At 39.3% G+C, this 24,229-nt stretch overlaps 3 protein-coding genes across 5 annotated transcripts in view; 1 reads left to right on the top strand and 2 right to left on the bottom strand.

Moving 5' to 3' along the window:
• TDP2 (tyrosyl-DNA phosphodiesterase 2) overlaps window positions 1-478 on the bottom strand; it is a 20,920-nt gene extending 20,442 nt beyond the window's left edge. The window contains exons 1-2 of one of the 2 annotated variants that reach the window (XM_089918418.1): window positions 388-478; window positions 32-117 (exon numbers count right to left, since the gene is read on the bottom strand). Coding sequence is in view for 1 of the 2 variants with exons in the window: in XM_022562356.3 (XP_022418064.1) it covers window positions 32-117; window positions 204-368 (251 nt within the window). In the remaining variant the exon portion in view is untranslated. The other variant, XM_022562356.3, reaches the window with a different exon arrangement.
• ACOT13 (acyl-CoA thioesterase 13) lies at window positions 8-16,025 on the top strand. Its single transcript, XM_022562359.3, has 3 exons — window positions 8-861; window positions 10,544-10,728; window positions 12,418-16,025. Exons 1-3 carry the CDS (start codon window positions 781-783, stop codon window positions 12,572-12,574), a joined length of 423 nt encoding a protein of 140 aa, XP_022418067.1. The 5' UTR covers window positions 8-780; the 3' UTR covers window positions 12,575-16,025.
• C10H6orf62 (chromosome 10 C6orf62 homolog) overlaps window positions 14,794-24,229 on the bottom strand; it is a 13,627-nt gene continuing 4,191 nt past the window's right edge. For both annotated transcript variants that reach the window (XM_022562358.3, XM_022562357.3), the window contains exons 3-5: window positions 23,967-24,089; window positions 20,646-20,780; window positions 14,794-16,196 (exon numbers count right to left, since the gene is read on the bottom strand). In XM_022562358.3, the coding sequence (XP_022418066.1) occupies window positions 16,071-16,196; window positions 20,646-20,780; window positions 23,967-24,089 (384 nt within the window). In that variant the 3' untranslated portion in view covers window positions 14,794-16,070. The remainder of the gene's footprint in view (window positions 16,197-20,645; window positions 20,781-23,966; window positions 24,090-24,229) is intronic.

Here is a 24,229-nt window from a genome sequence, read left to right on the forward strand (position 1 = left end):
CCAGAGTCGTCCCCGCCCCTTCATCACTCACCAGGACTCGGGCTCAGAGGCGGTCTCAAGGTGGCTTTTTAAAGCGCTCTCCTCCACTGCCGGTTCGAAGTACGAGTCCAGCGCTCTCTGCAAAACAAAGACACAGGGATGGGACGTGTGCGCTGCACGGACCAAAGTAAAGAGCGGGAAAGAGAGAAGCAGCGAAAGCGTACTTCCATCTCCCAGTCGTTCTCGGCCAGGTAGCACTGAGCCACGGCGGCGTCGCAACTCGCGACCGAGGCAAACTCCACACACAGAAGTCTCCGCTTCTTCACCTCGGGCTCTCCCTCCTCCCGCTCACCCTCCGGTGCACCGTCCGGACCGCTCTTCTGCTCCATGGTATCCCCGCCAGCTCACCTCCCTCTAACCCGGGCCGAGCGGGGAGACGCCTGGGCCTCTGCGCAGGCGCCCAGCGACCCGGCGCTCGCGCATCAACCTCCTCGTGCGGAAACGCGCTCCGCTTTCGGCGGACGACAGCGCGCCTGCGCAGCAAGAAAGCGGGCCCGGGCTGGCGAGGGCTAAACAGCGCGTGCGCGCGAGGTCACAACGAGGCGCGGAACGTCAGTGCGCGAGCCGCGGTTGCACCGTGGCCGCAGGTGCACGCGAGTGCGGACTTGGAGCGCGTCGCGGGCCCAGAAGGCTGCAAACCCTTCGCCCTTTCTGTCCTTGTTATTTTGCGAATTTCCGGGCTTCCCTGCTCTTCCAAGAATCATTCTTGAGTGGGGCCTGGGAGCCGGCGAACGGTCCACGATGAGCTGTAAGGCGAAGAGTCTGCTGGAGGCGATAAAGTTCTCAGGAAAGGCTCTCGGTTTTGACAGAAGTTTGGAAAAGGTATTAGAGGCGAAGGCGCGGTTTCTAATGAAGGGAAAGAACGCACCATGCTTGGTTCGTGGTGAGCGCTGAATAAATTGTCTCTGGCTAGATTCTGTTGGACTGCGTCCCTAAATTCACCTTAGTAATAATAATTACTACTTTAATGGAGCACAGTTATGTGCTAGGTGTGCCTACATTGATCTGTCAGTCTTTAAAACGAAAACGTAAGTGGTTTAGCCAGCAAAATGGCTTAGCCAGCAAAAATAGCAGAGGAATTGCACTTTGGGACATGGAAACTGTGGCCAACTATAGGCAAGTCCTCAACTGTTCTTTTATAGCGAGGAGAAGAGAATGTTGAGAGGAGCTGTTTTGAACAAGTTCGCTGGAGGAGAGGAGAGCTGGGGCTGTGGTCGTCTCATTGGTTGAGTTGCGGAGGTTTCTCAGCAGCTGGGTTGTTGCTGGACGAGGAGAAAATCTTCCTTTTTCCTTCTGGGGTTTATAAAGTAAGCTGGGAGGAGTGGTAAGTGGGGGAAAGTTCCCCCTTCAGGGCTTCCCAACTCCATTTTGAATGAGGTATTTTATAATAATAATTTTATAATTGTAACATTATATAATTGTTATTACAATATTATAAACATTTTTAAAAGAAGTGAAACTAATTTTAGTAAAATATTTTAAGTAACTCATTATATCCAAAACATTTAACATGTAATCAGTAGAAAAGAGTACTTTTTGTACTTAATCTTTGAAATCCCGTGTGAATTTTACACTTACAGCACATCTCAATTCATACTAGCCATGTTTCAAGTGCTCAATACTGACAGGTGACGAGTGGTTACCATATTAACTGCACAGGTCAGTATCATAGCAGGTGCTCTGTATTTGTTAATTTTATCAAAAATGGATTTTGTAGTTGTCTACTTTTCGTGTGGGAAGAGTTGCTCAGGCTAAAGTACAGGTTTATGCTTAGTGATGTATTAATCCAGTCGTGAACATGGTTTCTTTTACCATAAATTTTAAGGTAACGTGATCTAGACCAGTGGTTCTCATTTGAGGGTGGTTTTGCTCCCCATGGGACATTTGACAGTGTCTGGAGACATTTTTGATCATCACAACTGGAGTGTGGTGGGAGGGGTGGGACTGGCATCTAGTGGCTATTGGCCAGGGATGCTGCTGAACATCCCACACTGCACAGGTTCCCTCCCCCATCCCCACGACAGAGAATCACCCACTCCAAACGTCAACAGTGCTGAGGTTTTGAACACTTGACTTAAACCATCCTCTTATCATTCATTTTGTCCTAGGTCAAAACTAGATAAATTGCAACTTTGTTGTTCTCTATAATATATAAACCATGTCTTTGCACTGAAGTTTCAGTTGGTTGTTCAAATCTTGCGATTTCTACATGTGTTGGCATGGAACAGAATGTGGTCTTTCTCTAAATCTCTGGTTAATAATTCTTTTTTGTTTTTGTTTTTTATTTTGCGGTAGGCGGGCCTCTCACCGTTGTGGCCTCTCCCGTTGCGGAGCACAGGCTCCGGACGTGCAGGCTCAGCGGCCATGGCTCACGGGCCCAGCCGCTCCGCGGCATGTTGGGATCTTCCCGTACAGGGGCACGAGCCCGTGTCCCCTGCATCGGCAGGCGGACTCCCAACCACTGCGCCACCAGGGAAGCCCAATAATTCTTTTTTAATTAATTAGTTTATTTTTTGACTGCACTGGGTCTCTAGTTGCGGCGAGCAGGGGCTACTCTTCGTTTTGCGGTGCACGGGTTTCTCATGGCAGTGGCTTCTCTTGTTGCGGAGCACGGGCTCTAGGCGCGCGGGCTTCAGTAGTTGTGGCACGCAGGCTCAGTAGTTGTGCCTCGCGGGCTCTAGAGCACAGACTCAGTAGTTGTGGCGCACGGACTTAGTTGCTCCGCGGCATGTGGGATCTTCCCGGACCAGGGCTCGAACCCGTGTCCCCTGCTTTGGCAGGCAGATTCTTAACCACTGTGCCACCAGGGAAGTCCCAACAATTCTTTAAAGTCTCTTAATATAACTAGTATGGTTTTTGCGCCTCACTGGACCTTGACTGACAAAATTATTTTATGTCAAAGAATTGTCCATTTGGTGATTTAAATATGACACCAGAGATTTTTCAAGGCAAGAAATGCTCACTTTTAAGTGCAGGATTTTAAAATGCAAGAATATTGTTAAAACTAAATTGGAGTAAAGATGTATATGGTCTCTCAGACACACTTGTCCTCTATACCTCATTGCTTTTGCAAAGGTGAGAAGGAATAATGTTTCTGGGTGTAAGAAGCAAGTGAGATGTACAGTACTATTGTGTCAAGTCTGCTCCATCACCCACTCCCACAAAATCAATGAATCAAGTAGAATAACATTTGAAAATTTGGCTGATAATATTCCAGTGGGGATTTTGTTTTTTGGACAGATGTTTTGACCTGGCATATAGAATCTGATAAATGATGGTGACTTTCTGTTCCTCTAAAAATGATCTGTTGAAAAAGGCAAATTGCAAAATTAGTCATGGTACAGATGTCAAGTCAGTGCATGAGATCATACATTAGAACTTCTTTATTTAAGCCAGTTCTCTTTTTAAAACCTCTGTTTTATCAGTGTTTATAAATACCCACAAAACCTATCTTTTATAAAACACTGATTCAGAAAAACTAACATGCAAAATAAATGTCCTACATGTGGTCTGTCACTCCCATCACTCCAGCCAACTGCCAGCACCAAGCACCATACATGTGAATTATGCCATCTAAGTCAACCAGCTCCTAGCAATCTGCCAGCTGCCTGTAGAAACAAGAGTGAGTCCAGGCAAGCCCGACAGAAGAACTGGCTGGCTGAGCCCAGCCTAAATTGCCAACTGACAGAATCAAAATCTAATAAATAACTTTGTTTTAAGCCCAAAAAAGAAAGTGTCCTGTTCTTGCTATAAGATCACTTTTAAATCAGTCAACAAACTAAGTACTCTAGGTTATAAAGAAATGCCAATCACGATGCCTCGCACTCTAGGAGTTTATCGTCTCAGAGAAGAGAAAAGTGGGTTCCAAGGAACAGTCCCATCAGATGTGCCCTGAGAAAAAAGAGTTCTATGAATAAATAATTTCAGAAAACATTGATGTTGTATACCCCCTTTTAAAGTTGTAGTAAAATACACATAACATAAAGTTCACCATCTTAACCATATTAAAGTATTCAATTCAATAGTAATTATTGCATTCACATGGTTGTAACATCACCACCATCCATCTCCAGAACTTTCCTATGATAACTTTTATCATAGGGCTTACTATTCATTATTGAAAATATCTGTTGATTTTTCTGTCTTCCCTCTCCTCACTGAGAGCTCTTTGGGAGCAAGTCCATAGCAGAGTTCCATCTTGCAAAACTGGAACTCTACCCATTAAACAATAACTTCTCATTCCCTTTTTTCCCCAGCCCTGGCAACCCTCATCTACAGTCTGTCTCTCTGAATTTGGATACACTATGTATCTCCTCTGAGTGGAGCCATTATACCCTTTTATATCTTAAAACTTTTGACTAGTTCTGTGATAAACATGTTTAACCTTATTATGTTTAAGTTACTTGCCAGTGGAACTCTTTCCCCCACAATAACACATGTGGAAGGACATATCTCAGGTGAGATCTGGAATCTCAGGTGAGATCTGGAAAACCATGTGGAATCCAACACACAAAGAAATAAGGGAGGGCAGTTCCGAAGCAAGGTAAAATTGTGTAGAGTCATCCTTGTGGAAATGAGAGGTGAAGATGTGTAGGTGAATGAGATGTCTCAAGAGGAAGAACACAGACTAGAGAGAAGCATTAAGGATTTAGGACTGAACCTTGAGGACATACAGGGTTGAGAAAGATAAGCAGCCTTTGAAGACTATAGAAATGATTAGGAAGGTAAGAATTGACCTTATACTTACTAGAAAAACTTTTGAGGCTTTGGATCTACCACAAAATGACAGTAATATTATTTAAAATTTATCAACATGATATGCCAATAGATATTTCTGGAATACTGTTCCTCAGTGAACAGATTATTTAAACTTCTTTGTTGCTGTTTGACTTGTGGCTTTATCATAACTGGCTCACCATATTTACATTCCTGCAGGGCATAATTCCTTCCTGGGAATGACTCTATATTCAGGTACTACATTCCAAACTAGATCAGCTGCAAAAATTCTACCCAAGTTTGTGCTTTCCCTCTTGAGAGGAGATCTAGAGCAGTGGATAGCCCCAATCCTCAGTCTGTAGGTGGTGAGGAAGTTCCTCCTCTATTAGCCCCTCTTTTCCAGGTTCAAGGCAGCAGAGAAGCTGTATTTGAGAGAAATCTTGCCAATGTGATTGATGTGACAGAGGCCTTCATAGCATCCACCTTTATAAGCATTCTAGAATAATTTGATAAAAATCTGCCATTTGCCAACCCGATGAGGCAGGTACTATTATTATCCCCATTTTACACATGAGAAAATAGAAGCTTAACTTTTCTAAGGCCTCACAACTAGTAAGGGGGATCTAAACCCAAGTTGTCCGCTCCCTGCCTGTGTGTTAACATTGTATTATAGTACCTAACCTTAGAGAAACTGTCCTGTATCCTGAGTGAAACTGGCACCAACTGTAGCCTTTGGTGGGCTTGTGAGTCTGAATGATTAGTTGACCCTCTGACTCCTGGTGGGCATTGCAGAATAAGAGCCAGCAAAGGGGATGTGGAGTGGCTAATGGAGGAGGAAAAGAATCCGGAGGTGCGAACGTGGGAGTTCAGGAAAGGCCAGAAAACAGTTTAGATGTTGCAGAATGCTGAGAGGTCAAGTAAGGGACAGGCTGAAAAGCATCCACTGAATTTAGTAATTAAGTCATCCTTGATCTTGGCGACAGAAACAATTCCAACTGGGCAGTTTTAAGCAAATCCCTGCACCTTAAAATTGCTTAAAATAAAAATTTTAAGCAAATTTTAAAAATTTAAGCAAATGTGAAACTATTCAAACCAACTTTCAGTTTGATGGTTGTGTCTGAGTCACAACTTTGATAAGGATGAGAATTAAAATGTTTTAATCACCTATGGTATGCCAGGCCCCATTCTAACTTAATTTGAATTTTATCTTAATCTTTATAAAACTCTAGGAGGGTAGTGCTATCATCTCCACTTTACAGCTAAGGAAAGTCAGTTAAGGATCTTGCCTAAGGGGCTTCCCTGGTGGTGCAGTGGTTAAGAATCTGTCTGCTAATGCTGGGGACGTGGTCCAGGAAGATCCCACATGCCACGGAGCGACTAAGCCCGTGCGCCACAACTGCTGAGCCTGCGCTCTAGAGCCTGCGAGCCTCAACTACTGAGCCCACACGTCTACAGCCCGTGCTCTGCAACAAGAGAAGCCACTGCTATGAGAAGCCCGCGCACCTCAACGTTAGAGTAGCTCACGCTCCCTGCAACTAGAGAAAGCCTGCACAGCAACAAAGACCCAATGCAGCCAAAAATAATATAAAAAAAAAAAAAAAGGATCTTGCCTAAGTCTGGCTCCAGAGCTAGTACTCTTAACTATTGGTCTAGTCACCTGTGTAATTAAGCTACTAAAACATACATTTATTATAAAACTGAAATGTTGGGCTGATACAGCAGCATGGCTGAACCACAATTCTTGAATAGCTTATGCCCTTTTATGGCCCCTTAACATAATTTCCAACTATTTTTCTTGCCGTTGCCACCCCATCACAATGCCACCTTCTATCTTACTCTTTACCTCTTTTCCTGCTTATATGCAGGTGCATTTTTACATCATCCTCAGACACACTTCCTCTGGTATCTGTACTGTGTCACATGTGAAATCAGCTGTGTCCATCATCAGGGCAAATTGCTTTGAAAACAGCCTCCTTTACAAATACACAAAATTCTCATCCACCAGTATTACCTGTTCTCTGTGCTTTTGTGCATACATATGGTCTTTCGCATTCCATCTCCTTGGTTGACTCACGTTTGTACATACGTGCAGGTTTTCTCATGCCATGTGCCACACTCCTTGAGGCCCGTTACAGACACCCTTACAGAGCCAGAGACATATGTTTCTTTATCCATTAGCAGAGGCCGTGTGTGCTGCTCAGCAATCAGCAGCAGTCCCAATCAGGCGGTGACTCTTAAAGACCAGAAAGATTGGAAACCTCAAGGCCTAGGAATAATTCTGGGTTCTGGGCAGAGCTTCCTATTAGGGACTGTCTCCTTCATTGCTGTTGACTATTAGGGATCCCTTCTCAATGTCTTTACTGAAAAGCTAAGTGAGGAAGGGAGAAACTGTGTTCGTCACCTGAAGCCTCTCTCTCTGTGATGGAATTTGAGCCTGCAGGTCTGGGGTGGCAGTGGGGGATGCTGTGGTAGCATGAGTCATATAAACTCATGTGAATGCCTGAGGTGCAGGGAAGAGACAGTACACTGCAGGCCATACAGAAAAGGGGCGGATGTTTATATGAGCGCATGTCCATTTAAGACCATTTTTATGCTAAACTGAGAAGTCTGTTGTGTCAGACTGGGCTGAGCCATAAAAGTTCTTGCCTATCTATTGCAGTCATCCAACCTGCAGGATTATTGGGGCCATGGCAGCTATATTTCTGATCCCATGGCATCATAAAAGGCTACACGCCCATCTTCCTCCCGATGCATGAGGTCCTAGTTGTCTGCAGCAGTCCAGGTGAGATGTGAGGGGAGGCAGTTTTGCATTAGTGGTTAAGCCAGAGACACCTGGGTCCAATGGAGATAACACTACTTCAAAGATTTGTGAGGATCGAGACAGGGTCTCAATGCCTGTAAGACAATGCATGTACATTTCTAAGCATGGTCTGTAACACAAAGTTAGCCATAGTTAGTAACCAAATAAACATGTGTGCTCTCTACAGCCTATATCTTGACTGAGATCTATTTTTTTTTTTAAATAGTGTCCTCCCCCCAACCCCATTTTTTTTTTTTGTGGTACGCGGGCCTCTCACTGTTGTGGCCTCTCCTGTTTCGGAGTACAGGCTCCGGACGCGCAGGCCCAGTGGCCACGGCTCATGGGCCCAGCTGCTACGCGGCATGTGGGATCTTCCCGGACCGGGGCACGAACCCGTGTCCCCCTGCATCGGCAGGTGGATTTTCAACCACTGCACCACCAGGGAAGGCCCCCAGCCCCATTCTTCATCAGACAGGTAGCTCTCCATTTGTTTTTTCCACCGCAAGACTGTTTCTTAGTTCTGGGAGGTTGGGTAGGACATCCCTTCATTGGGATGGACATCCCAATGTTGGACATCCCTTCTTCCATTGGTTTACTTATTTTTACTGAGGGAGACAAGAATTGGCAACGCAGGGAATTCCCTGGCGGTCCAGTGGTTAGGACTCCACACTTTCACTGCTGAGGGCCCCGGGTTCGGTCCCTGGTCAGGGATCTAGGATCCCACAAGCCATGCAGCCCAGCCAAAAAAACCAAAAAGAATTGGCAACACATAAAAGCATTTCTCTGCCATATCTGGCTGACCAGTACAAAAGTATCTCTATTCCAACGTACCTTTTCAACCAGTTTTGTATCTTAGTATGTCCTTTGTCAAGTTGTGGAAAAAGATAAATATTAAAAGCAGTATTTTGGCGGACTTCCCTGGTGGTCCAGTGGTTAAGAATCCGCCTTCCAACGCAGGGGACATGGGTTTGATCCCTGGTCAAGGAACTAAGATCGCACATGCTGTGGGGCAACTAAGCCCATGTGCTGCAACTACTGAGCCCGCGTGCTGCAACTACTGAGCCCGCACGCTGCAACGAAGATCCTGCATGCTGCAATTAAGATCTGATGCAGCCAAAAAAAACAAAAAATCAGTAGTCTGCAGTAGAAAATCCAACTGACATTTGTTTTACCTTTTGTCATCCCAGCCAAAGTTAGATAATAAAATGGAACTTTAAGAACTGACCTCTACTAAACACACCATACCTTAAAATTACACTAAACTACCTTTGGTGACTATGATGCTTTCCTATTCGATTCTATTTCTTGAACTGCCTGGCTTTTTCCTGTCTTCACCTGCCTAACCCCTGCCCGTCCTTCAATCCACAAATAATTCCCCAGGATGCTTTTCCTAATGTCTCTTACCTGAAAACATACTTTGATAAGTAAGATCCTTACTTCCAGCAACCTGTATTTATCCTATCTGCAGTAATTCGCTCTACTGCAGTGTGCATGTGTGTCTATTCCTTTAGACTGGGAACCCCGTAAAAGCAGGGATTTGATCTCGTTCATCTTTAGACTGCAGTGCTTGACAGACTCAGGTAAATGCCCCCAATAAGGTGAGTTTACACCTTGGGCTTGCTTGGTGTGTATTATTAGTTTATGAGGACATCTTGTGGCTAGGTCATTTATTGTATAAATAGACTTGATCCCGTTCTAACGTTTACTTTTCCATTGATTTACCCATTAAGCAAAACATATTATTTAGGATGGTTCATATTTTATAGTTCTGTTTCTGTTTTACATCAGGGCCTTCTAGGGGATAAACAACAACAAACAACTAAAGTCATAGTTTGTGAAATGCTGAAATGTCTGCCTGGTGGGAGCATAAAGGCCGCTGAATACCTAGAGATTCTATACTTAGCAACTAGGGAGACTTGGAGGTGGACAGACCTAGATCTGAATCTCAGTTCTGTCACATCCTGGGTGACCTTGAGAGTAAACCACTCTGAATTTAAGTTACACAAACTGGAAATAATCCCTTCCTTGTTATATAGTATATGGAAAGACTTTGGCACAGTGCCTGACATGAAAGTGCTCAATAAATGGTAGTTATCTAGAATTAAACCATTTAATGCTTGAGACATCCTTTCCTGTATCTAAAAACAGACACATCAAATATTCATCCATATTCTGCCTGAACACTTCTAGTGACGGTGAGAATTACGTTGCTGGATGCAACACATTCCATTCACAGTTTAGTTCCAGCTTCTAAATATTATCTATGATGTTTTTTCCTAGTAATTTAGATAGGATATAAGAAACATATTTCTATTATTTTTCTTTAAGTTTCCTTTCTAAAGATGTTTGATATAACATTTTAAATTCATTGTTCCACACTTTATCTTTCATATAATTTTTTCATTATTATACCATAAATGGGGCAGGACCTTAAAAGCAGCAATTTACCTTTGCTGGATTCTATCAAACTTTTTTCATATTAAAATAAGTTTATGGTATAAGCTTATTAATTCTAGTAATGCATTAAATTACTCAATTTCTTCCAATAAATGGTTTTAAACCATTCATTATGAAGTCAATCTAAAAAACTACTTTGTGCAAAAACTAGAGAACATCCAAATTAAAACTATAATGGGTTAACAGATCACAAGGACCAGCTGGCTTTGTTGGTGCAAAATTTCTAAGGAGACATTAAGAGATGCCAGGTTGTTGTACACAGGCTGAAAAGCTCAGAGGGAATGTTTGATTTCTGCAGAGGAGTGGAGATTAAGAAAAACTACTCCTGTTTTTCCCTAAGTATTCCTTTTTATTTCAAAACAGTTTACATCAGAGTTAATTTCTATCAGAGAGAGATTGGTAACTTGATTTTCAATTTCTGAATCAACATTTTGGGGGTGACTTGGTTTAATCCAATGATAGTTCTTGTTAGGCTGTTTGGGCTTTTCTAATACCACCAAATATTCAAAATTCTTTTTTTTTTACACTTAGGTGACTGTTGTTTCTGCTGTCCCTGGGAAAGTGATTTGTGAAGTGAAAGTAGAAGAGCAGCATACCAATAAAATGGGCACCCTCCATGGTGGCATGACAGCCACTTTAGTGGATGTCGTATCAACGTATGCTCTGCTGTGCACAGAAAGGGGAGCACCCGGAGTCAGTGTCGACATGAACATAACGTATGTATCCAAACTGTACCCCAAATAACTTTTTCCAACGTGGTAACTCATTTCAAACAACCGAGACGAAACACATTCATAACATAAATAAAGCATGAGGTGCCCTTAGCTGGTCATCCTTAAATGCAGCTATAGATTTGCCTTAAAATATTCCATGGTTTTAGAATCTAGAACTAGAGGAATTAATTTCCAAGTACAATATATATCAGTAATAATAAGTAATCAGTAATATAACCAGTAATAAATGGGGAATGATCTAAACACTCAAAAAGGCAAACATTCAGCTTCTAATATGCATACTGGTGGGGAAAAAAATCATCACAAACTCACGGTTTGTAACTGTTTTTCATACAATCCTTAAAAGTGTCACTTGTACAAATGTCTCATGAAGGTTGTACTGAGTACCTATAGAGAAAAGCTAGAATAAAAATAAAAGTTGAGGAAACCTTCACGTATACATCGCCATTGCCTTGTAACAAGGTGAACACAAATGTCCAGTTTTGCAATACTTCATGTTTTTCTGCAACTGCACAGACATGCTCTCATGATAAGGAAGCAGAACCCCAGATGTCAGGTTTGTCACTCACTGTTGTGAAAATGCCTGCAGGGGTCAAACACTTCCAGATGCAAAAAATTAAATTCCCACATTAACTAGTACTGTTGCCAGTGTCCCGTTCACTAAAGAGTGCAGGGCCCGGGGATTTAGTTTCAAGACAATTGATTTTTCCACCTAAGCAAGACAAGAAAGATTTTTGTTGGAAGGGGAGGCAGGGGTTAGGGTGGGAAAGCCAATGTGATATATCACAAGGGCAATGGAAATAATGTATCAGGTTTTTAAACAATCTAAATCTTTTCTTAGGCTAACTTAACTTTCAGTCTCTCTCTACTATGGAAATAAATTGAGAGTGCAGTAAGCAAATCACAGGACAAGATGCAAATGGTGTTTTGAAATTAAGACGTACAAAAAGAAGGATCTGCTTGGGCACTGGTGAGCCTATTCAGCAGTCCTTACCTTATTCCACATGATAAGGGTAAGACCACTTGATGACTCTGCTTTGCCTCAAGACCCTCTACGACCCTTTGCCTTAAGATCTCTCTACAAGCAGAGATCTTCCAACCTAGCACTGCATTTCCTGATCTTCTAAGATACTGCTGCTACAATCCTAAAGGATTTTTAATAAGCTAAACATAATTTTGGCCTTTCCAAGTATGTGTTGCCAAAGTATTGGCCACCATCAAGAGCTGCCTGAGATTCAAAAGGGCCTCATATTAATTCCTTATAGTTCTTATTAAGTCATTTTAGAGTTGAATAAGTTCTGCATATTGATATGACAAGATATTAACACCAAGTGTTACTTCACCTAGGAAGTTAAGCCAATTAAGTGAAAGCTCAAGGAAACCTCTAGCCACAAATATTAAGTGGGAAACTAAAAAAAAAAAAAAAATAGGGCGGTGCGGGGAGGCAGGGGCAGTTGAAAACCCCTTCCTATATTTTTGGGAAAAGAAATTTGTGTGCATAAGGAATCAGTAAGATATAACTTGGTCAGGACCAGCCATTCAAATTAGAAAGGATATTATTCTTAAACTATTTAGGAGTAAATAAGTAACATAAGGCTGTTATGAGATGCAGACAACTTTCTCTTTTAAAACCTATTTGCTGTTAACTAAATTTAAATGTTTCTTTTCAAGGTACATGTCACCTGCTAAAATGGGAGAAGATATAGTGATTACAGCACATGTTCTGAAGCAAGGAAAAACACTTGCATTTGTTTCTGTGGATCTGATGAACAAGGCCACGGGAAAATTAATAGCACAAGGCAGACACACAAAACACCTGGGAAACTGAGAACAGCAGGGTGACCTAAAGAAACTCAACAATGAATGTCCAGAGTAAATCTGACTTGAACAAATATAATTTTCAAAATAAATTAGCACAAAGAAATATTTTCTTTGGGGAAAATGCCATAGAGATCAAGTGGAATATAGGATAGAGTTGTCTATATTCTAAGCCTCTTTAGTTTTAGTTTATAATCATACATGATACTTGGATGAAAACATTCGTAGCTCAAAAGTGTTTTGAAAACAGGTAAAGCAAAGCTAGCAGGACCATTTTGAGATAAGATTACCTTGAAACTAAAATTCAAGATAAAGGAGAAATACAAATTAACGATTAATCCTTAACAAATTGTAGGTCCTTCTCAGCTCTAAAATGTTACATTTTTTAACCCAATTTCAAGATTATGGAACTTCAAAATAGATGAACCATAGGCCACATTGGAAAATAAAGTAGACTGAGTAGTCCTCAACAAAGTTTCAGGCTAAGCACATTAGTGATAAATAGTCCAGTGGGTGCACTGCTTTTCTGAGAATTTATTACAGGATTGGCATATTTTATAGTGGTGGGGGCAGCATACTATTAGCCCCTTTCCTCGTACCTAGGATAAAACCATGCAGATCTTGAATCTCCCAATCTGCAGTACTGGAAAGACCAAGTTCACAAATTGTTTAGTCCATTTCTCGAAGTCTTCCTGACTATGGCATTCATAATAGTTGGTTTCTGCCATCAGGGGGTCTTAGCTAACATTTCATGACTGAAGATCATAAAGTTCCAAAGCAACTTTGGAAACTGGAAACACAGTCAACAGTTAAAGGTTTATTGTCCTTTGGTTGTCTTAGAATACATGCTGATCTGTCTGCTGAAAGGACAGAAGCAGACTTGATAGCAGTGAGCACACAAGAAACCCAGATCTAGCATTTCCCACTAAATGTAACTTGGGCTCCTTGGAGAAATACCTGATTTCTGAGCTGGGGGCTGAGATAGGGAAATTACAAGATGAACATATCTTGTGCTTTGAAAGTAAGGAAGTGCTCAAGAAAATGATGAGAGGCATGAAAATTATACAGCATTGAAAAGGGAGTCCATACTGTTTAGGTAATAATATTGAATAAACAGCAGAGACAGGAGAGCTCTTCCTTTTAACAGAATGCTGGTAAATGTGGAGGGGTAGATATAAAATAATAACTATAAAATGGGGAAATAGGACATCACGTTGACCAATTAAAATGAAAATCAACAGTGTACACGGACAGTGTGTTTCTAGGGGGCATAAGGTACTTACATTGGGCTTTGGCCAGGATACATAATCCAAATCTAACCATGAAGGAACATCACTCAAATGTAAAATAAGGACACTCTGTGTTTTAAAAAATTGGCCTGTACTCTTCAAACTGTCAAGGTCATTAAACAAGCTGAGGAACTGTTCAAGATTAAAGGAGACTAGAAACATGACAACTGAATGCAATGATCCTGTACTAACTATAGGGAAATAAAAAAAAAACCACATAATCAAAGATAGGAGGACAATCAACAAAAGTGAAATATGGATGGTAAATTAAACTATATCATTGTTACATTTGAGTTTGATAATTTTACTGTGGTACTTGTACTTGGGATATATGGAGTACTTGGGATATATGGAGTACCGAGGGGGAAGGGATCAAACTCCCAAACGATTCAGAAAATATATATAAATATATGGAGAAAGACAAAACGTCAAAATGTCAAGAGTTATTTTGTGGGTGAAGTTTATACAGGAGCTTTCTGTATTACTTATAACTTTCCCAATTAAAATTATTCTAAGATAAAAACTTTAACTCTACAGAGCCAGACAGCCAGGTTTTAAATCCTCCCCTACTCACAATGAGTGTGGACAAGTTCCTAAACCTCTGCATCTAGATCCCCTCAAGGTTGTTAGGTTAAGATAAGAGCTTAGAACAGTACCCAGCCATGATAAAGTGTTAATTTCAAATAGATTCTAATTTTAAATTGATCAGAAAACATGTGAAAAGTTATTCTAAAATTAAGAATATTTTTTTTCCATGAAGCCAGGCATAAAGCCAGGATGATAATTGTTAAAAGCTAACAAAATGTCCTTGATTCCCATACCTGTTGAAATTATAAACCCAACTTCTCTTGAGTTTACTGTTTAGCCATGTTTATAAACCCTCCTAAGGTCATCAATAACAGGTACCCAAGCGACTTAGAAGAAAAGTTACCACTTCAAGTTTTGTGTATTCACCTGAATAGTCAGGGAACTTTCACCTATTTTATTTAGGTTTTCATTTATTCAAATTCCAACCAGAAGCTAAATACAATTGGAAACTGGTAAGCACTAAGTTTTACTCCAAAGGAGTAGGATCATTCAGATTTACTCCGATAAAAGTATGCAACCCTTAAGCAAAGCTTTTCTTCATTTAAAAGAAAAATAAAACCAAAAACCAAAAAAAACTATACAGTAGTCTTTCCTTATGTTCATTGCACAAAATGAGTTCTCCTTTTAGAACTTTGACACTCAATGGTGTTTTTGTATGTTTTCACAATTTAAGATCCAACTTTAGTAACTTTTCTACTTCAAAAAACCCTAAGTTTTCCTTTAGGGTGGTGTAAAAACCAGTATTTCTGCACAATTCACTGGAATTTTTTCCTTTATAATAAAAATCTTTTTAAAAACAAAAAACAAAACAAAAACCAAAAGGAAAGTCCTCTACCTATTATGGTTTCTGCAGCTATGAATGTATCTCTCAGTTTTATAGCTGCTTAGCTACTTCAGACTCCAGATCTGCTTTAATGTGTATAACTGAATCCACACTCAGCAGAATGCTCTTTCATAACAGCAACTTGGGGAGAGATCTGGAAATAAAATACATATATTTATGAGTACCAGGAAACAAACATGGCCCAGTAATATATGAGGCAAGAATGCCTACAATGAGATGCTTTTTTCATTTAAGATTTCTTTCCCATGGTTGTATTTTCTTTTTTTTTTTTTTTTTTTTTAAAACAACCACTTCTGGTCATTAGAATGAATCCGACAGTGCTCTGGAACAATGTGATTATAGCAAAGCTTTAAGTTTTTAAAATGTTATTTATACCTGTTACATTCACTTCTCACCCTCCAAATACTGATGACAGATGTCAAAGAGGCAAAAACCAGCACAAATGGAAAGACTATCAAAAATGAGTATCACCTTGTGCTTTCAGATACATTTAAGCATTTCAGTGTACAATAGTCCTTTCATTTCACATTTTTAGTAAGATGCTGATGCAGTGCAGCAAATATGCAAAGCATCTTCTTTCACACAGTCTGTGCAGAAGACATCTAATTTAAGTTCTGAGATACAAATGATAAAAAAAAAAATCCAGGATGAACAGGTTTCAAAATGCATAGTGTTCTGTGCATGAGTCCATTTTCTTTAAACTCTGAAAGAATAAAGTGGTAAGAAAAAAAGAAAAAAAACTGCTGCTGCACTCTCTGATCTTCTCCATTTTGCTGGTCAGCACTCTATTCTGGCATATAAGGATGGAGGTGATCCTCTATGGTGCCAACTGCCCAGTGGGTAAGCTGCTCCTGTGGCAGGTAGAGGCAGATGCTGCATAACTTGAAGATTGTAGCTTTGTTTTTTGGAGTCTGGAAGGGGAAAATTTTTTTTAATATTCTTAATAAAGACTTTAACATAAATGACTGATTATCACATGAAGTCCATCTCCCACAATTTATTAAGCACTTAATGGACACAGTAACAAAGCATACAGAGTAAGGGAAGAAATTATGGTTCCCATCCATAGGGACCTTAGCCTAAATGGGACAGAACCTTGCCATACAAAATATAGAGAAAACAGAGTAAACATGATTATAAACTAAATGTTTAGAGTTTATGCAGAATAAAAAATTGAAAGTTAGGAAAGTCAAACACAGACTACTTGCTGAAAGAAATCAGGGTTAAAAGCATTTCATGGAGACAGATTTGAACAGAGGTTTGCAATCACATTTGTATACAGAAAGACAGCAGATGTGGTGAGAGTAGATGGTAGAGAGATTAGAAATAGGTAAAAAAAAGATTTAAGTGTATCCTGGGGGAAAGGACTAGAAGGCCAACGTATTAACAGTTAAATCAAACTCTAAGTATTTTTTAAAAAGCAGGTACTATTTTAACATCTAACATGTGATAAACAAATGCTAGGTGCTTTCACAAATAACCAATGCTAGTAAGTGGAAGAAGAAATCTGAACCCAGAACTGCCTTCAAAGTTTTGCATCTTTTCACTATAGCACCTCTTAAAAAAAAAGGTGAAAGACTGCCTTTGCCAATGTCTGAAGCAGACTAGCTACCTACATATGTAAATGAACCTATACATATATATTTTTTCATTTTAACTTTTAAAACAACCTATGACTATTCAGACTCTAGGCATATGCCTCTATGCCACTGCGCATTCAAAATTCTTTTTTGCTCTAGCCCTTATCATATATATTATATTAGGATATAAAGGACAGAAGATCTCTGCTAGATGATTTTTATCAAATTTCTTAATTTCTGGATTTCCTTAGCTATAAAATGGTAGTAGTAAGATCTACACCTCAGAAGACTGCTGTGAGGATTAAATAAGCTCATACAGGTAAAGCTCTTAGTATAGAGTCTGGTGCATAATACAGTTGACCCTTGAACAACATGGGTTTGGGCTGCTCAGGTCCACTTATACACAAATTTTTTCCAATAAATATACTGGGAAAATTTTGGAGATTTGTGATAATTTGAAAAAACAGACAAACCACGCAGTCTAGAAATTTCAAAAAAAGTTAAGTGTGTCATGAATGCATAAAATATATGTACAGATGACCCTTGAACAACACAGGCGGTGGGGCACCGACCCTACCTGCAGTTGAAAATCTGCATAGAGTTTACAGTCTTCCCTCCATATACTCGGTTCCAGATCAGCAGATTCAACCAACCACGAATTCAACCAACTGCAGATCGTGCAGTACTGTAGTATGTATTTATTGAAAAAACTTCATGTATTAAGTGGATCAGCGCAGCTCTAACCTGTGTCATTCAAGGGTCAACTGCAGACCCTAGTCTATTCTTACATAGGCATAAGGTTAGTGCCATTTAATATATAATTAATGTGTTAGCTTTCTACCTGTTTTATTGCTTTGCTTTCAAAGGATTACATTACCATACAGTATGCCTCTCTCACAACTGGAGAAATAACATAGCCTGTAAGTGGCTTTTAAAAAAATGTTACAATGTTTCTAATACTGTATTATGAATATGCCTATAATACTGTATGCCATAATACTTTCATAATGATTCATTCATTAGCATTCGTTAGTGGACAGCTAGGCTACCAAGAAGCAATCGTATCGATTACAGTACGCTGTCATAAAGCAACCATACTGCACTTCTTCAATATCAATATATGGATCATTATACCTGTAAATAAATATGAATTTCTTTTTTACATTATCTTTCTGATGTCTAATGTTACTAATATAATTAGATGTTACTAATACAACACCTAGTGTTTTGTATCATATAAAACAATATTGTAGTTACTGACAATTCATCTTGTAAATAAAATTCATAAACTTAGGTATCAAAGACAGTATAGTACTGTAAGTGTATTTTCTATTATGATTTTCTTAACATCTTCTGTTCAGCTTTATTGTTAAGAATACAATATATAACACACATATCATACAAAATACGTGTTAATCGACCATTTACATTATTAGTAAGGCTTCCAGTCAACAGTAGACTAGTTAAGTTTATGAGGAGTCAAAAGTCATATGCTAAGTGTACAGGGGTTGGCACCCTTAACCCCTGAATTGTTGAAGCATCAACTGTATACTATAGGTGGTGGCCACCACTATTATATCAATTCCCTCATGAACTAGTGCAGGTTGATTCTTCCATATAATGCCAATATAGCAACACATCTCCAGCTTATGAAGATCGAGAACAGAACCTGAGTGGAAGAAGGGGACTAAGAGCACTGAAGAACAAATTCATCTACAACTAGCAGATACCAGTGATCCCAGTGTGCCCAGGAGTGACTGAGGGGTTTCTAGGACTTGGGACTTTCCAGTATTAAAACCAGGACATTCCAGACAAACTGAGACTACTGGTCACACCCTACCTTCAACCCAAATTTAGCTTATGAGCTTATAATTTTCTTTTCATTAAAAGGATTCAAGCTGTTTGCTTCATAAAATATTAACACCTGACCTCGATACATAAAAAGAGATGATTTGTTAACTTATTTAGCCAATAAACTCCTTCAATTCACTAGTCATTTCTATATAGTATTATTGACCTCATATATATTCACGTGAAAATGAAGTTGCTACACTAGTGTATGTTATTATTAAATCTATGACTAAAAATCTCTGTTGTGGATTCCACAATGTAAGTCAATACCCTGCTATACAGTATTTTCTCAACAAGTAACTCAAATGAAAGTACACTACAGGCAATTAAAAAGGAAAATAGAGTGAACTAAAAAGTATTCACCAAGGGCTTCCCTGGTGGTGCACTGGTTGGGAGTCCGCCTGCTGATGCAGGGGACACGGGTTCGTGCCCCAGTCCAGGAAGATCCCACATGCCGCAGAGCGGCTGGGCCCGTGAGCCATGGCTGCTGGGCCTGCGCGTCCGGAGCCTGTGCTCCGCAACGGGAGAGGCCACAACAGTGAGAGGCCCACGTACCGCAAAAAAAAAAAAAAAAGTATTCACCAAAGGAAAGCTGAGGTGAAGAAACTGAGAACAAACAATAAGGCCAAAACCAAAAACACCCCACCTAAATTGTATGGTTCTTCTATCAGTTTTATCAGATGCTTCCAGTGAAATTAATCTTCTTCTTCTTCTTTTTTTTTTTTTTTTTTTTGCGGTACGCGGGCCTCTCACCGCCGGGGCCCCTCCCGTCGCGGATCCGGACGCGCAGGCTCAGCGGCCATGGCCCACTGGCCCAGCCGCTCTGCGGCATGTGGGATCCTCCCGGACTGGGGCAAGAACCCGCATCCCCTGAATCGACAGGCGGACTCCCAACCACTGCGCCACCAGGGAAGCCCCTAATCTTAATTCCCAGTTTTTTTTATTTGTACCTACACCATAATTACTTAACTTTTTACAAAGTGGAAAATGTACAATCTTCCCAAGTAGTCTACCAGCTCATTGAAGGTAGCAGTATGATTCCCATTTGTATTTTTCTAGTACCTTGCATAGACTCACTCTTAAATAAAAACAAAAATGTTCTACAATGTAATTAATAGTGTACTTTTAAAATAAGTCTTAATTTAAATCACCTTCTCAATGAGGCCTTCTCTGGTGACACCATCTAAGAATTCACACCCAACAGTTTATGTAATTCCCTCTTTTCTCTTAGCACTTATCACTATCTAACTATATATTTTACTTATCTACTTCTAGGTCTCCCACAATGGAATGTCAACCCAAAAGGAATTTCTAACTTGTTCATTGCCGTACAGTGCCTGGCACTTAGCGCTCATTTGTTGAATGAATGCTAAATAAATTGAAATGATGCCATTTTTAAAAGTTAATAACAAAGTATCGATTATCTACTATAAATTCTAAGTGATGATATTTAGGCTTAGATTGGTAAGAATAAACAACACTTTACAGAATAAAAATCAATTTGGAATACCTGGATTGCTACTTAAATTGGAAGTACTTATTTAAAACACATGTGCACCTTTTAAAACAGATGTGCCTCATCCTTTCAGATATTTATTTAAAAGGTCTAGGCCAGTGCTTCTCAAAACATAATGTGTTATCACTTGGGGATTTTATTCAAAGTAAAGGTTTTGATTATTGCACACTGGAATCATGACTTCTAAAAGCTCCCCAGGTAGTTCTAATATGCAGCAAAGTTTTGGGAACCACTGTTCTCGGTTAAGGTCAGGACGTCTGTTTCTTGGTTTTTAAGTAACTTCAAAATTAATGCCATGTTGAAGGAGCAAAACAGAATTAAGTAACACAGAAAACAGTTTGATAGCCAATAAGCTTTTAAAATGAGCCCTTATGTGGTTTAAAAAAAAAAAAGAAAAGTAAAAAACAGCTTACCTGCAAGTGCTGTCTGTCAATGAAGAGAAACACTGACTGGTTAGGATTGTTGACAACAATTCCAGTCTTGTCCTTTCGGCTCAGTACGTGCAGAAACTGTTTTTCATAGTCACCGTGATGAAACTCAAATTTGGCCTAATTAAGAAATATAAATGTTTATGTGTAACCACAAACATGTTATATACCACCTGAAACATCAGCTGCACTCGTATGCATAGAGTTCTGCTGTTCAGTATGGTAACCAATAGAGACTACTTAAATTTATATTAATTAAATGCAATTTAAAATTCAGTTCTTTAGTAGTACTAGCCACATATCAATATGATCAATAGTCACATGTGGCTTGTGGCCTCCATTCTAACTAGTCTCTTGAGATACAGAAGATTTCCTTCATCACAGAAAGTTCTACTGGATAGCACTTCATAGTTTGACCTTTAAGAAAAACTACACCAAACTGACTAAATCCTAATACTCAATGATTTTAAGCCAAATATCATAAAATCAGATTTTCAAACCCACTCAGCTCAAGACCCCTACCGTAGTATTTTAAGCCCAATGACACATCCCTTCTTGTTATTATAACATATAAGGAATACTGTAGATGGTTCTTGGAAATAAATCTATTTATATTCCAAATTCCAATCCCAGCTGCACATCTCACTACTTATACGACCTGTGCAAATCCCTTAACTTTTTAAGACTTAAAACAGGGCTCTAACCCATCAGTTAAGAGGAGTAAACGAAATGTAAAGCCCACACCTGAAATATGCTTCCAGTCCTCACAAGGATGAGCACCTGAGGATACAGGAACCCCTCAGTTTGTTTTTTTTTTTTTTGCAGTACACGGGCCTCTCACTGCTGTGGTCTCTCCCGTTGTACAGCACAGGCTCCGGACGCGCAGGCTCAGCGGCCGTGGCTCACGGGCCCAGCCGCTCCGCGGCACGTGGGATCTTCCTGGACTAGGGCACAAACCCGTGTCCCCTGCATCGGCAGGCGGACTCTCAACCACTGTGCCACCAGGGAAGCCCCCCCTCAAATTTTTAAAAAACGTTTTTATATGTATTTTTTCAGATTAAAAAAAACCTTTTTTTGTTATGAAGAACAGTTATCAAGTCAGTCATAATATTCTTTTAATCTTTTAACATGAGGAAGATTAACACAATCCTCCCACAAAATGTCTGTGAAGAGGCCAAATGCTAGGTGAAAACACCAGGCTAACGGGGAATTCAAGAAACCTGGAAACTTTAATCTGATATTTAGATAGTGAACTGTAAAAATGATTATTAGTCCATTCAGTTCAAACAATCTTTATTCTCCTATTATGTCAAAGACAGCAGAAAATACTAACATGGAAAAAACATCAGTTCCTGCTATCTAGGATTTTACTACCCAGTAGTTTTTCTCATAAACCATAACGCAAAAGATGTTATGGTATCCCCTATGTACTATTGTATGTAAAATGTAATACTGAATTGTACCTCTGCACAATTCAAATATTTATTGAACTCAGAATACAAAAAGCATGTTATCAGATACTGAAAAATATGAATAAGACTATCTCAACCTTAAGGGACTCACATACTGCTGGAGAGGAAAAGCACACAGAAATATAAAACCTAACCTGCTTCAAATCTTTCCCCGAATAAGATGTGGTTATTTGTAAAAAACCAAAATGGGTTCTTACTGTTAAAGTGCTATGGGAAGAAAGAATTAACAGAGTAGACAAGAGTGCAATATTAGGAAGTGATTTTGCATTGGGCCTTGAAAGATGACAGTAATTTTCCTTGGAGAAAACAGTAATGGTAAGTAATTTGGAAAATGCCGTTATAGGAAACAGAACCTACACAAACACAAGTGTCAAAATCAAGACACTGCTCAAGAAAGAAAGCCTCAAGTGTTTCAATATGGCAAATATCAGGGTGGATGGAAGAGGCCAGTAGAGTATCACACTGAAAAGAGATTTGAGTGAGACTGGAAAAGGCCTTGTCTGTATTTCTATGGCACTTCAATTCTATCCGATTTGAATATCCAAAGATTTGGGAAGATGTGGTCCACACTGAAAAGAAAACTCTCATAGGTACCATGTAAGAAATAATTCCCAGAAGAAAAGTAATGAATGTTTTAATAGTGTGATGAAGAGCTAACCTAAAGCAACAGCGTAAGGGATGAAGAGGAAAGAAGAGATCTACTTTACTAGTGCTTCTCTGTACTTCACAGCACTATGAATACAGTAGAACTGGATATTTTAAAACAATCTTTACTCTGGTTCCTATTAAATCTCACGACTGAAGTATTCAGATTTTAAACTGCTTCGAGTCAAAAAAAAAGTGTGAGTTAAAGTTTACTTTTCCCTTTCTCATCTATCTTGAAAGAAAAAACTATGTTATTTTTATTTAAAGCTTTTCAGGATATTTATGTATATTAAATTACTTCAGAGAAGTGTATTTGTTTTTACATTGTTACTTTACTGCAGTAGAATTCTAAAATTATAAAGCTATTACCTATATCCTACTGCTTATATTCAGTCCGTAAGTTAACGTTTTATCATTCGCGAAGCTTTCCACAGTACAGAGTAGCGAATTAAGCAAATTCTTTGTTTTTCTGATTGTTAAATAAGTATGCTCATATAGAAATTTACTGAAACACATACATATATTTAAAAAGGAAAAGTCAGCTATATCTGACCTAAAACTAATCATAATTAACACTTTGGTGGATATTGTTGTACTTCCTTCCATTCATATATATATATATATATACTATAAATAAAATTAAAATCATCAACACCCAGGTAAATGCCCTGAAATAAAGCACTAGAATTGTCAAGCACATCAAATGACAAGTCAAAACATAGCAAGATGTCAAGGAAAGTTAATTAAGAACCACTACTACATTTACTTTTCTCCTATAAAGTTTTTATGCAAATCAACTCCTAGAAAAGGGTTTGGAAATTCATTTCTTAGATTCCTTTGACAACCAGGGTTAAGTATAAAGTATTTTAGGAGTGTGTGTGGTGCAGGGGAAGAGATTTTCTGAAGTTCATCTATGGGCTCCTCTATAAATAAACAAATGTCTACCTTAAAAGATTTTCTCTGACCATAATTTCAAGGACACACTGGATAGTTAGAACCACCTCATTCTCAAGAGATTCTATAATCCAAACGCTTCCTATTCTTGCATTACAACAGTCAAAAGGCGAGGAGGGACTCATGAAGTAAAACTTATTAGAGAGCATATTCCCAAAGAATTTCTTTAATTGGACCCTATTCTGAGTTTTCAACTTGTTTACATGTTCACCACACTTATTTTAGAATAAAATACCTGAACAGGCCTAAAAGGCTCATCAGATTCTTTCCACCGAGAGAACAGGAGACAGACAATTTTTTCAATATCATTCCGAGGCCAAAGAATGAAATCCATCTCCTGAGTACAGCCAATTACATCCTATAAAATGCCCAAAAAAAAAAAAAAAAAAAAATTTACTTTCAAGGAAACAAAGCCAGAACAAGCAGTGTTACAACTTACAGGGTTTGACTACAGAAACGTTTTACAAGTGCAAAAGGTCCACTATACAGCCGACCCTT

This window comes from Delphinapterus leucas, chromosome 10 (genome assembly GCF_059928025.1).
Source record: "Delphinapterus leucas isolate spDelLeu-1000000601 "Yukka" chromosome 10, BTC_Dleu_Yukka2, whole genome shotgun sequence".
NCBI classification, from domain to species: domain Eukaryota; kingdom Metazoa; phylum Chordata; class Mammalia; order Artiodactyla; family Monodontidae; genus Delphinapterus; species Delphinapterus leucas.

Bases quoted from the DNA above. Each gene is read 5' to 3' on its own strand.
- ACOT13 (XM_022562359.3), top strand. From the start codon at position 781: ATGAGCTGTAAGGCGAAGAGTCTGCTGGAGGCGATAAAGTTCTCAGGA. The intron at 862-10,543 runs GTATTAGAGGCG...TTTTACACTTAG, and splicing joins TTGACAGAAGTTTGGAAAAG to GTGACTGTTGTTTCTGCTGT. The intron at 10,729-12,417 runs GTATGTATCCAA...TTTCTTTTCAAG, and splicing joins AGTGTCGACATGAACATAAC to GTACATGTCACCTGCTAAAA.